This window comes from Podarcis tiliguerta (assembly GCF_965153285.1).
Source record: "Podarcis tiliguerta genome assembly, chromosome: 14".
Classification (NCBI taxonomy): domain Eukaryota; kingdom Metazoa; phylum Chordata; class Lepidosauria; order Squamata; family Lacertidae; genus Podarcis; species Podarcis tiliguerta.
The window spans coordinates 53,494,835-53,507,881 of record NC_139547.1 but is presented as its reverse complement, the minus strand read 5'-3'; the positions used below and the strand labels follow the sequence as shown (position 1 = coordinate 53,507,881).

General features: G+C 58.1%; 1 protein-coding gene across 2 annotated transcripts; it reads right to left on the bottom strand.

Annotated features, from left to right (window-relative positions):
• Positions 1–546: 546 nt before the first annotated feature.
• On the bottom strand, positions 547–11,848 carry SLX4 (SLX4 structure-specific endonuclease subunit; the record flags this gene model as incomplete). 2 transcript variants are annotated; one of them, XM_083413926.1, is made up of 14 exons in its annotated part: positions 547–1,290; positions 2,239–2,664; positions 2,747–2,852; positions 3,066–4,561; positions 4,721–4,890; positions 5,411–5,557; positions 5,831–5,919; positions 6,076–6,292; positions 6,837–7,132; positions 7,742–7,950; positions 9,720–9,941; positions 10,722–10,863; positions 11,196–11,396; positions 11,773–11,848. In XM_083413926.1, the coding sequence occupies 14 exons, from the start codon at positions 11,777–11,779 to the stop codon at positions 969–971; spliced, it is 4,050 nt and encodes a 1,349-aa protein (XP_083270052.1). In that variant the 3' UTR covers positions 547–968. The 2 variants fall into 2 exon arrangements, with proteins under 2 accessions (XP_083270052.1, XP_083270051.1); XM_083413925.1 differs by having other exon boundaries at positions 11,571–11,808.
• Between the last annotated feature and the right edge of the window lie 1,199 nt (positions 11,849–13,047).

Below are 13,047 nucleotides of genomic sequence, written 5' to 3'. Positions count from 1 at the left end.
ACAATATAAAGCCTCTCTCCTGCTCTAGAGTAAGCTTAAGACCGCCAACCCGTTTTTGTGCACAGTGCAAACACTTCCTCAACTCCATCCTTATAGAGTCAAACCTTGGTTCTCAAACGGCTCCGTTATCGAACGTTTCGGCTCCCGAACGCTGAAAACCCGGAAGTAAATGCTCCCATTTTCAAACGTTTTTCAGAACCCAAACGTCTGACGCGGCTTCCATTTTGAGTTTCCCTATTGAATTGAGGCTTCCACTTTCAGTTTTTGAATGTTTCAGAAGTCTTCTGGAACAGATTATGTTCAAAAACCGAGGTTCTACTGTATATGAGCAGCTAGAAATGGAAGCCCCAATTTCCCCCCCCCCCCCTTGGGATTAACCCCTAGCACCAGACCACCTTCGAAAAGATGTGGGTTGCACAGCACTTGCTGGAGCTGACAGGAGTTGTTCAGACGATGGGGAAAGCAGCAAGTTGGGGGCAGCCTGAGGAAACCTCTCGCTGTTCATCCCAATCGCTTTTAGTGAAACATATTTATTACACAGGCATGTTACACCCACATGTTTAATGGTTGGCACAGATCAACGGGTACAGAGGGATGCTCAAGGTGAGCCACACCTAACAACCCATAATCTTGGCCAGCGAACAGGCCGAGACGCGGCGGCAGCTGCACCTGCAATGAGGAGGCCCTGAAGCAACTGCAGTGTGTTTCAGCGTCTCTCTTCGCTCCCCCTCAAGCCGCTCCAGGGACCTGCTCTGTACAGATTTGAGCTGACGGCCACCAAAAAAGCTGTTTTCTCCCATGGTGGAGCACAGTTCAGTCCGAGTGCATCATCTGAGCGGAAGGCTTAGTCATGTCTTTGCCACAGCTCTTCCAGTCAAAGAAAAATCACACACACACATGGAAGTAATAAGAGGCAGCTGAGTGGGCAAAGCACTGGCGGATTCACCATCAAGGCCCATAGAAACTCCTCAGAACCGCCGTCTCCGCTTTTTGGAGTGCCGTTGCTTCTCCCTCCGGGCTTCTGCAGTCGTGAAGGTAATGCAGTGCGCGTCAAGGAAGTCCATCAGCCTGCCCATCGCAATCTTGACGCCGCTTTCCTTCAGTTCTGCCTGCAGCCCAGCCAACTCAATGGGCTGGTACAGGAGGATTTGGCGGCAAAGAGCTGGCTTGGAGGTGAGGTGGCGCCGCAAGGCTTCTAGCTTGTGTGCCTCGCGGGCTGCAGCCTGAGAAGCCGGGACCTGCTCCTCCTCTTCCTCCTCGACCAGCGAGCCGAACTCCATTGAAGAAGAGCTGAGAGAGAGAGAGAGAGAAGGTCAGAAGCGCTTCCCTTCACTGGCCCTTTGCGAGGAGTCAGGGACACACCACTGCTCTGGCCAGAGGACCAGGCGCCACACAAGGAGAAAACATAGGAGGCAGATTGTTGGCAACTTAGCAGACTGGGAATCAGGTTTCCAGGTATTTACTCATTTCATAAAATGTATACATCACTAGACTGTAAACCACTTTGAGGTTTAAAGTTTTTTTTACCAAAATAAAACAATAAAATTACCAGTGAACGGTAAACAAAACAATAACATTACCAGTAAAACATTCAATAAACTAAAACCAAATTTAAGCACACGCCCCTATTCTGCGTGTCCAGACAGGCTCATCTATAGAGGAACGTTTTTAGCAGGTGCCAAAAAGAGGACCATGAAGGCGCTTGCCTTGTGTCCAGTGGCAGGGAGTTCCAAAGTGTAGGTGGAGCCACCCTAAAGGATTGGAGTTCTTAAGAAGACAGAACAAGATGCAAAGGACTGAATGTGGGGCCTTCAGCATGCAAAGCAGGTCTTCTGCCCTGCCCTTCCCAAACCCTGTTGCTGCCTAAGCACCAATGGAAAACCACTCCAGCCTGGCTCGGGGCACACAAATCCACTTCCTAAGTCTCTCTGCTCTGCTCTGTGTTTCTAAAGAAGCCCTGATTCCACCAGGACAGCGATGTTAGACAGGCAGTGGGCCAAGGCTGCTATGAAAACTCAAGAGAGGGCAGAAGAGCAGAGGGTTGGGGGGGGCGGGCTGGTTTCAGCTCCTGAGCAGATTATGTGGAGACAGAGGGACAGGACACAGTTTCAAGGGGTGAGAAAGGCTGGGTTTGGGTTTTGGCAGCCTGGCCGTTGTCTGGACAGCTGTGTTCAGCGGCCTTTTCTGGCCAGAGGGAACCAGCAGGAAGGAGCATGCCACCCCCAGCCAGCCTCCTACCCTTGGGATGCTACGGACACGTCACTGCCAGGCCCTGAAGATGCAGTTGATTCCTGGGAGGCCGTGGGCGCTGCGTCCTTGGTGCTTCCTCCAGGGGGAAATCCTGTGGGAAGCGAGGCTGAAGTGGGGGGCTCAAGCCCCTCACGGCCTCCGCCAGAAGGATCCCTGAAGCCACCGACAGTCTGGCTTCCCCCAGCGCCCTGGCGAGGCTCAGCAGATCCGGGCAGGCGCTTGCCAACGGGGCTGGAGGCGACGGCCAGCCTTCGCTTCCTCGGGACCGGCTGGGCTGGGCTGTGGGGCAAGGGCAGCTGGGAGGCCACAGCTGCCTGTTCCTGGGGGTCGGCTCTGGCCCCTTGGTGAGTGTACTGAAATATCTCCTTCAGCTTCAAGATCATCTTCCGCTTTGGGAGAGCACGGACTCCAAACCTGAGAAGAAACAAGAGACAGGCGGTCACAGGGGCAAATGCTCCAGCCTTTCTCTCCCCCCCCCCCCCCCGACAGCACCCACCTGTGCAGCTCCTTCTTCAGCTTTGGGGTCTCCATGATGGAGTACGATGGCATTGGGGTGGGCGGAGCTGCCCTCGGCGTCTCAGTCCCGGTCTCAAAGGCAAGATCTGGAACAGAGCAAGGTGGGCACAGCCCTCAGGAGGTTTCGCTGGGCTGCCCGGCGAGGGGAAGGTGTCCAGCAGGGCCAAAGGGGCTTTGCCAGGGGGTGGCGGTCTGGGCACCAAGCGGCCAGAGAGCCAATGCCACACAGCACAAGCCCAGAGCCCCATGCCAAGTGCTCCCCACCCTCTGCTCCCCCCAGGCCCAGAGCGGCCACTTACCAGGCGTTCTCTGGGTCAGAGGAAAGACCTCGCTGCTATCGGAGTCTTCTCCTGTCGAAGCACCCCTCTCTCCGAAGTGGGGGACAGCTGCTCCCCCAGCCGTGGGACTCCTAGCTGGCGGAGTCGCCAGTGGGGTTGGGGCATCTGCTGTCAGAAAAAGAAGGCTGTCCCCTTCCTCCGAGTGACACAGGGAGTCCTCCCCAGGCACAAGGGGGCCGCTCTGGGGCCAAGGGGCTGCTGAAGCGCGCTCCTCTTTGCTGTCGCCCACGACCACCACGGGGCTGCTGGCAGGCTTCTTCCGGGCAGGCGGGGGTCCCAGCAGAGGCAGCCTGGTGGCGGAGCTGCAGGTGGGTGGGCTCTCTCCAGCCCCTTTAGACCCCTGCTCCTCAGTCCCGGGGGCCAAGGTGGAGCTGCACCCGCCCAGCAGAGGAGTGTCTGGCACTCTCCAACTGGAGGCCTCTTCCCAGCTGTCTTCTCCATTGCTGGCCAGCCTCAGAAGCAGAGGACTTCCTCCACCAGCGTCCCAAAGGTCCCCAGGACCCACCTCAGGGGCGGGTGGCAGGGATGGCCTCTGCCCACTGGAAACATCTGCCCCCCCTTGGCTCGACTGACACTGCGAGACCCCTGTGCGTGGCTCAGAGAGGGCCGCTCCGGCCAGCTCTGCCTCTTCATCAGAATCCAAGAGCACAATGGGGCTGCCCCCCGAGGCCCCACAGCTGCCTGGGCTGCAGCCAGGACCTGGGCTCTTGTTCCGCGCAGGCCGCTCCAACTCGCTGTTCGGAGGGGGAGAGAACAGGCCCCGAGTGCTCAGAGAGAGGAGTGCCAAGGGGCTGGTGGGTGATGCCGGCCTCCGTTTGGGAGAGGAGGATCCCAGAGGCAAGAGGTCCCTTGGTGGCCCCTGAAGGAGACCGGGAAATCCCTGAGACGCAAGGCCTAGGCTGGCTGCACTGCCCCTCTGCTCCTTGGCACAACGGCTCTGCTGAGAGAGGCCAGAGCGGTCACCCCAGGTGGCAGGAAACAGGATTGCCGAGTGCTCGTGCTGCTCTGAATTCTCCTCCTCCATCTGGGGCACTCTTCTGGGGGCAGCTCTGAGGGGGGGCCCTGGGCCACTGGCAGCAGCTGGCAACTGGGACGGTTCCAGGCAGAGGCTTCCTGTCCACTCTGCCGTGGCTGCCCTGCCCTCTGCAGGCTCCCGTGGCACCTTCCTGGGGTCAGCGGCTCCACTGCAGACAAGAGGCCCATCGTGGGCAGCTCTGCGCTGGGTGGCAGCAAACTGGTAGATCTGCTCCAGCTCCTGCTCGCCCACTTCCTCGCTGTCTGCTTCCTCCAGCTGTCCGCCCTGCAGGAAGGCTTCTTCCTCTTCGTCCAGCCAAATGGATTTCAGGAGCCCCTCAAAGGTCTCGGCTCTGTCCTCTCCTGCCTCCTCTTCAGCTCCAGGAGCCCCTGGGCCAGGCTGGCAGCCACGGCAGACACCAGCCAGTTCTGTCACTCCAAACCTGAAACAAAAGACGTGTGTGCAAATGCGCTTCCAAGAGAGGGGGGGGAAGTGTCTCCATCAGGCTTCAAAGCGGAAGTCAGCCTGGGGGGGGGGGGCAGGGAGCAGGGCCCAATCCAGCTGCAGCAAGGAAAACACCAGGAAGAAGCAGCCCACCAACCTCCTGGCCAAAGCAGCCACTTCCGACAGCACATGGCGAGGGACGGAGATGTCGGCCGTGTAAAGGTAGCTCAGGAACACGCCCAGGGCCTCCTTCGACACATCGCTCAGCAGCACCCGGCGGGTCCCTGCGCCCCCTTCTTCAGCCACGAGGAAACCTTCGCAGCCAGCCTGGCAAGAGACAGAGGACTCTGAAGCAGCCAGCAGATTGGGGCACCTGCTTTGAGCATCATTCCCTCTTGCCAAAGTGCCCCTAAGCAGCCTGGCTGCAGGCCTGCAGGGGGAGCTTTCCCTTCCTCCTTGGACGAAAGGCAAGCTCCAATCCCTCCCCCTCCCTCTCGCCCTTTTTGGCCCCCGCTTCCCTTGGTCCTCCTTGCCTCCTCTCACCCCACACGCCCTCCTGCACAAGGAGCTCTTGCCTGCAACAGCGCATGGCTGCTGGGTCTCTGCGGAGCAGACCCTCCTCTCCTGTGGCTCCTGCGTTGGAGCGGCAAGACCCAAAGTCTGCAGCGGATTCCCTCGCCCTCCCCCAGGCAGGCAACACGGCTGGCCTTCCTCCTCAAACCTCAGCCAACATGAAGAGAAAACGGCAAGGGCAAAGTCTCACCCCTGCCTGATACCCACAGACCCAGAACCCAGGCCAGGAACAAGAAGACCCCTCGGGGTGATGTGCCCAGCCGCTCTTCCTTACCATTTCCATCAGCTGTGGGCACCGTGCATAAAGCACAAAGAGGTGGGCGTAGAGGAGCTCCCCAGTGTCCACCTGAAACTGGACGTCACTCAGGTGAGGGTTGTTCACCATCCCTCTGAAGGCATCAGCCAAGGAGCCCAGCGGGAGCTAAGAGAGAGAAAGAGAGAGAGTGGCCACACTCCACCTCCTGCTCCAGCTCCGTCCTGGAAAACAGCAGGGGCCAAACGGACCTTGAAGAGGGACCGCAGTGGGGCTCAACCCCCCTCACCCCCACCCCTCTCATGCAGAGGCACCCAGATTTCCCCTGCGCATCCACAAGGGGCTGAGGGGGGCTTCCTTCCAGGGGGTTTTGGGATCCTCTGCTTCCCAGCTAACAGAGTGCCCCCCCCCTTCCAACCAAACATGGGGGTCTAGCCTTACCATTTGAGGACAGCTCCTTTGGGGCAGCTGCTTCTCCAGTGGTTGGAGAAAACTGCTCTGCAGAACATCACCAGAAAGCCAACCGTGACCTGGAGCAGAGAGAGAAAAACACAGGCCCACAATAAGTAACCTGACGACCGGCTCTGGGTCCAGCAGATCTCTGCCCCCGTCCGCAGCCCAGACTCCTCTTTGCAGGCTCAGTTCTGCGCTGCCAGCCCCTTTTCCCCAAGGAAGTCCTTGCTCACCCGGCCCCTCCTGCTGCCACTGGGTGAGGGTCAGCCCTTCTCCCGCCAGCTCCACCAGGTCCTGCAGCGCCTCTGCATCGCCCGGTCGGCCAGGCAGCCTCTCCCTCGAATCTCCAGAGGCGCTTCCTGGGAGAAGCACAGCACCAGCTGGCCCCTGCTCCCTCTCGGCCGGTCCGATGGGCCCTGAGGATGGCAAAGCCACACCCAGCACGGCGCCCTGGAAAGGAAGGTTTGGGGTGCAGACATGAAGTTTAGCCTCAACACGCCAGCCCCAATGGCAACACCCACCATCTCTCAACCCATATATATATATGAAGCAAAAGTGGAGGCCCCAGCGAATGATGGACACAGATCTGGCCTCAACGGGGCATGTTGAAGCCACCAGGGGCACTTCTGGGAAGCTCCTCGGCCGGGCCAGGGTGCCAGAACCCAGGAGTGAGTCCTGGGCTCCGTTGTGACTCTCCCCTCCGCTCCTCCTCTTGAAAGAGCTGCTGGGCACAAACTGCACTGGGCTCAGCGGCGCTGTTCCGGGGGGGCGGCTGGAGAGGCCCTTGCTCAGGGCTCTGCAGGGAGGGCAGCCCCAGGATCAACTACCCCGAAGGAGCTCCCATTTCAAAAGGGCTCTCCAGGACTGGATCCCGAGCAGGCAGTCCCAGGAACACCAATGTGCGGATGAGACCCCCTGCACCTTGCCAGCCTGATTACTGAGCACCTAATAAGCAGGCAGGAGTTGGAGCCCCCCCCCCAACACAGACACCCACCTCCTTGGGCGTCTGCAACAAAACAGAGCGGGCGAAGTCCGTGGCCTGAAAGCTGCCCGGGGGACACAGTCCTGCCAAGGAGCTGGCTTCCCACAAAGAGCCGTGGGCCCCCCCTGCTCCCTGGGACAGCCCAATGAGTCGGCTGGGGGGGAGCTGGGGGGTGCTGGGGAACTCCTCCTCCTCCGCTTCGGAGAGCAGCTGCGCCACACGAGCCTCCATCCTCCGGCGGGCCTCCTGGGGGTCCTGGGCCAGCAGCAGAGGCAGCGGCGGGCCCAGCTTCGCTCGGTTCTTCTTCTCTAGGAAGCAACACACAGGAAAGGTGTCTGAGAGCCACAGAGGAATTCCCTGCCGGCCCCACAGCAAACCCCACCCAGGTCTCCGAAGGGCAGGGAGGAGAAGCAGGGGGAGGAAGCAGCCCCAAAGCAGCAGGGGCCACAGCCGTTCCCCACATCCCCCTCTGGGAACAAGGGCATTTCGTCTGAGAAGCGTCTATTGAAGGATCCTGGCAGGAGAGGGTCAGAGAGGCGGAAGGGACCCCAGGGGTCATCCAGTCCAACCCCCGCAGTGAAGAAATCGCAACCACAGACATAAATGCAGGAAATGGACATGCTAAAGATCTGGCCTGGGATGAAAGGCACCCAAGAGCTGCACAAGCCCACTCTCCCCTTCCTGGCACAGCATGCCGAAAGCAGCCCATGTCAGCGCTGGGCTCTTCCCGGCATCTCAACAGGATGAGAGGCACCAAGCGAAAAGGCAAAGGTTCTCAAGAGAGCTGCAGAATAAGCACACTTCCAGAGGACATAGAAGGAACCCGCGAGTTGCCTTGAGCCCAGGAGCCAGAGGCAGCCACCAGAGACCTCCCCCGGGGGCCGCTCACCTTCCGCCAGGCCCTGCCTGGAGCTCACCTGCTTTTCGGGCCTTCCTGCTATGCAAAGCAGTGTCCTGCCTGCTCCCGGCCAGCCGTTTGGTCCTCCCCTTCTCCTCCTCCTCCAAAAGAGAGCGGGACATGGCCATGGCAACCAGCAGATCCTCCGTCGCTCCATCCACCTCGGCCGCCGCCTTGCGCTTCTTCGGCAAGCGTTGCGCGGAAGAGGCCCCTTTTCGCTTGGAGCCGCTGGACGGGGCAGGAGAGGTCGGTTAACCCAGCTCAGGAGCTGCAGTGGGCAACAGCTGCCCCCCCCCAATCTGAGTGGACCACCCTAAGCGCCCTGCAACACTCCTGTCTACGGACCAGGCTGCCTTTCAGAGGGGAGGTGCTCCTATCTCTGCAGCCCAGGAAGCTCCCTCCCTGCAGGGCTGCTCCATCTCTAAGCCCAGATCTAGCACCTGAACCCCCTCTTCTGATTCAAGAGAGCTGGGCGGGTGCCAACCACCTATGGCAAGATCTCACTCCTGACCTCCTGACGATGACAGCGCCCAGCTGCTTCAGGCAGACATGAAATAGGGCAAGGAACAAGAGGGCGGCAGGAGGCCACAGGAACTGCCCCCTGGTACCAAGCAGTGCCCTCCCCAAGAAGCACTTTCAAAACATGGTTCTGGATGCAGCGGCAAAACCGCTGGCCTACAATGTCCCCAGTGCCCCCCTCCCCGAGCTGCTCCAGAAGGACAGCAAGGTCCACAGCGCCAAAAGACCAAGGAAAAGGAGGGACCCTTCCCATGACAAGCGTGATGTCACCAGCCAGGGTGACCAAGCCGCTTCAGCACCACTGTAGACCAGGATGAAGGAAGCAGCACACAGAGCGTTTTTAACGTGTGATATTTTACTGTATTTTTGGTTTCTATGGAAGCCGCCCAGAGTGGCTGGGGAGGCCCAGCCAGATGGGCGGGGTATAAATAATAAATTATTATTATTATTATTATTATTATTATTATTAGCGGCACACAAAACACTACCAAACCATTCTACGTTCTAAATCTTATATTAATACAGTGGTACCTCAGGTTACATACGCTTCAGGTTACATACGCTTCAGGTTACACACTCCGCTAACCCAAAAATAGTGCTTCAGGTTAAGAACTTTGCTTCAGGATGAGAACATAAATCGTGCTCTGGCGGCACGGCAGCAGCAGGAGGCCCCATTAGCAAAAGTGATACCTCAGGTTAAGAACAGTTTCAGGTTAAGTATGGACCTCCGGAATGAATTACTGGTAAGTATTTAACCTGAGGTACCACGGTAATCCAAAAATTGAGAGAAGAAGCTACAAGATCTACAACAAAAGCCACAAATAGAAAACTCATTCAAATTGTGTCCAAAAGGAAGATTCAGTCTTTAAAGTTCCTTTAGCCAGGCTCCTGTAGATATCAACGAAGATGAGTTTGATCAAACGGAGTGTCGGCGATGTTACGCTCAAGGGTTAGACCGGGTGCCGGCGTTGGTCACCTGTTTCGCCCATGAAGAGTCTCAGGCTTCTTCAGTTTTCTGTTGTGCCTTTTGTAGTAGATCTTCTACCTTGTTCTCTCAATTTTTGGATTATTAATATAAGATTTAGCACATAGAATGGTTTGGTTTGTGTGCCGCTTATGCACTGCTTGCTTCATACTGGTCTACAACGAGAATTGGCAGCCTAGGTTCATTTCTTCAGGACTTCAGCACCACTGAGCAATCCTGAAGGCAGGTCCGCGGTTTTCTCCAAATATGCTACCCTCTCAAGTCCCAAGAGGAGGAGGGTTGCTCAGAACTTGGGGGGGTCTTCTCAAGAAGGGGAACGGGCACAGCACCCCCTCCTCCCCTCTGCCCAAGTGAGGCATTAATTGCACCCCCGGCCCACCCCCGGCTCACTCAGGAGGCCAAGAGGAGGAAGAGCTGCTTCACTGAGCCAGACTCCACACCCAAGGGAGCCTGGGCCCTGAAGGGCTCTTGCCGGAGGGGCCTCTGGACTCACCTCGGGGCGGCTGGGGGGCCAAGGAGCAAGGTCTGCTGTTGCTGCTGCCGTACCGCCTGAAGGAGCAGCGTGGGGGGGACCTCCATCCTGGCAGCGCAGCGCTTCAAGTGGCTGCCCCGGCTCCGGAGGGAGCTGAAGCCCTTTCCGCAGATGGGGCACTCGGGAACAACCGGGCCCCTGGGAGGGGGGGCAGAAAGGGGGCCCTCCAGGTCATCCAGGCACCTGGAGGAAAAGCAGAGTCTCTTCAGGCAGGAAGCCCTCAGAGGAGAGGAGGACTGTGCCCCCCCCCAGCAGCTCAGCTGCCAAAGCAGCCTTTATTCATATTTGATTGAACTCTTTACAGTAGATTAAATAGAAAAGGAGGGGGGGGGGGAATGAAAATGTAGTCCATTACAAAACATGTAATATATATGTCAACAGGCTTGTTTTTTCCTTCACATATACAGTGGTGCCCCGCAAGACGAATGCCTCGCAAGACGGAAAACCCGCTAGATGAAAGGGTTTTCCGTTTTTCGATGCACTTCGCAGGACGAATTTCCCTATGGGCATGCTTTGCAAGATGAAATTGTCTTGCGAGTCTTGAGATTTTTTTGCTCCCCACCCCCTTTTTCTAAGCCGCTAAACCGCTAATAGCCTTTTAGCAGCTAATCCGCTAATCCCTTAAGCCTTTAATAGCCGCTAATAGCCTCTAATAGCCACTAAACCGCTAATAGTGCTAATCCGCTAAGCGAGTTGCTTCGCAAGACGAAAAAACCGCTAGACGAAGAGACTCGCAGAACGAATTAATTTCGTCTTGCGAGGCACCACTGTATATCAGTTCATGAGTCACTATGGTTTTGATAAATGCTTTTCAGCTTTCCCGAAGAAATGAAAACAAGGCATGGAGCCACCGCTGTTTAAGGTGAGGCCCAGGTGACACGGAGGCAGCCACTCAAGAGCAACAGGGATCGCCTGTCCAGCTGCCCCCATCCCAGCCGTCTGCCCAAACCAAGGAGCCCCCACCTGTTGACATGCTGCTCCCTCCGGACGGAGTTCATGGCAGAGAGGTCCTTCTGGCAGATCTGGCAGAACACCCAGCCGGCCTCCTCCAGGCTTCCCGGCTGCAGCTCCGGGTGAGCAGCCCCGTGGCATCCCCAGGACTGGACTAGGGGGCAAGAAGAGAGTCAGCCCCAGCCCCCTGGCTCCCTTGGAGCAGCCTCACCCCCCATACACCCTGGGCGGGGGGGGGGGGGGCTGTGGTCTGGTGCCTCTGGGGCGCAGGAGGAGCCTGGAAAGCATTTCCCAAGCCTCAGCTGTGACATTTGGACAGCGACCGGCTGTGGGACCCAGACCCTCAATCCAGCAAGCAGGCTTGGGCAAGATGCTGTTTTCCTTGGATGCAAACACTGTGTCTGAAGGATCTGCCCATTGCCAACACACACCCCCAAGACGTCAATACTGAGCCAGGGCAGGAAACGGGGCAGTCATGACACTGACCGTCCTGGCAAGCGGGTGGCCTCCTGGCATGGTCCTCCTCCTCCTTCCTGGCCGAGGCGCCTGGCAGCACCAGGGGCTCCAGGGTCACCTGCGCGGATCCCTGCTCCTCCTGCGGCTGCCCCTGCCAGGGGTGGCTGCATCTTCCTCCTCCGCCACGTCCTCCTTCCTCTGCTGCTGCGTCTCCCGCTCCTGGAGGGGCTCCTGCCGGGGAAAAACCAGGCGGGCTCCATTTGCTGCTGCAAAGGGAGGAGCTGCCCCCTGTGTGTCCCCCCCCCAACCCACCAGATCTCCCAGAAACAGGCTGAGACCCCCCCTCCCCGCCCAGCGCTTATTGGTACGACCCGCCTGAGCGAAGCCAAAGGAAGCGGGTCATACCAATGAGCGACGCGGGGGGGAGTCCTCCGCCATGCTGGGTCTTCCCGGGGGCCTCCGCCTCGTCCCCGCGGGCAGGAGCAGGGGGAGGCGGGCGGAGGCGGCGGCGGCGACCCCCCTGGGGCCCCCCCGCCCATGTGAGGCGCCCGCGGCGGGACGCCCGGAACTCGTCCTCGGAGTCGCCCATGGGCGGCGGAGGGCCTACCGCGCATGCGCCGCTCGCCGCCGGAGGACTCGCCATAGAGACGCAGAGCGGAGAGCGGCCGGGATGGGAAGCGGAAGCGCCTGCCCGCCCCCGGAAGGGGTTCCGGAGGCGCTGGGAGCCGATGGGCGGATCCACCTCTGCGCCGGATGATGACGTCACCGAGCCGAGACGCTTTAGTTTTTTGGACTACAATTCCCATCATCTTTAGCTAGTAAGACCAGGGGAATAGTAGTCCGAAAACTGCTGGAGACCCAAGACTGGGCAACACTGGACTAGATGACACTGGGACTCCCCCCCCCCCCGGATTCTGCGGGTGCGTCCCTCCCCACGGACTGGGCCTCGTCTCCCCTTCCAGACCCCCGGCTGGTTCTTGCCCAGGTCCAAGGAAGTCTGGCTGCTTGACTTGCCCCTCAGCGAGGCAGCTGCCTGGTGTAGCCAAGCCCCCTCTTCACCCGGACTGGGACGCTGCCCCTTTTGCAATGCACAGCGACTGAGAAAACTGGAAGGGGGGGTGAGAGACCCCCGACACACACACCACGAGGAGTCTCCCCTGCACGACACCAAACCATTCACTCGCATACATTTCCCTGCCTTTCACCTGTCAAAGCAAATCCTCCAGCGTCAAGAGAAAATAACAGCGACATCTCTGCAAAGGCATTGATTGCATCTGCAAAGGGAGCTCAGCTCAGGAGCCCGAAAACAGGGAAAGTGTCAATACCAAATGTAGCAATTCGCTGATAACTGTATCCATGTAGTGGCTCAATGAGAGAATGAAATTCATAGGAAATCACTCGTATCAATCTTCTCAGTTCCAATGGCATTTAGGATCCAGGGAGGTAAGGTATAAGGGCAATATCCTGCCCCAAGAGTGTCAGACAGATCGCCATCTCAGTCACAATGCCTACTTCCCACCCCATAGTGGGATGGTCAAGACAAAGGGGTATATTTGGCTTGACTCTGGGACCTGGAAACTATAAATGCTTTCCTTTGTACTGTGATGGAGTAAGTGTAAGAGACTATATTTGAGTGACGGGCATGCCTGGATCTCAGGTTCTACCCGAGACCACACCTTTTCTGACATATCTATGATGTCTTGATGATGCATTCTGAGATGTATTATGGGAAACTTTGGAAAGCTTTGAAATACAGATGTAACCCATTGATCTGGGCTTCTCTCTGCTTCTATGTTGCAGCTGGGAGCCTTGTTGCAACAATAAAGATCAGCCTCTTGGCCGCTGCTTTGCTTCAATTTCTTGGCTGTACTCTTGTTTGACC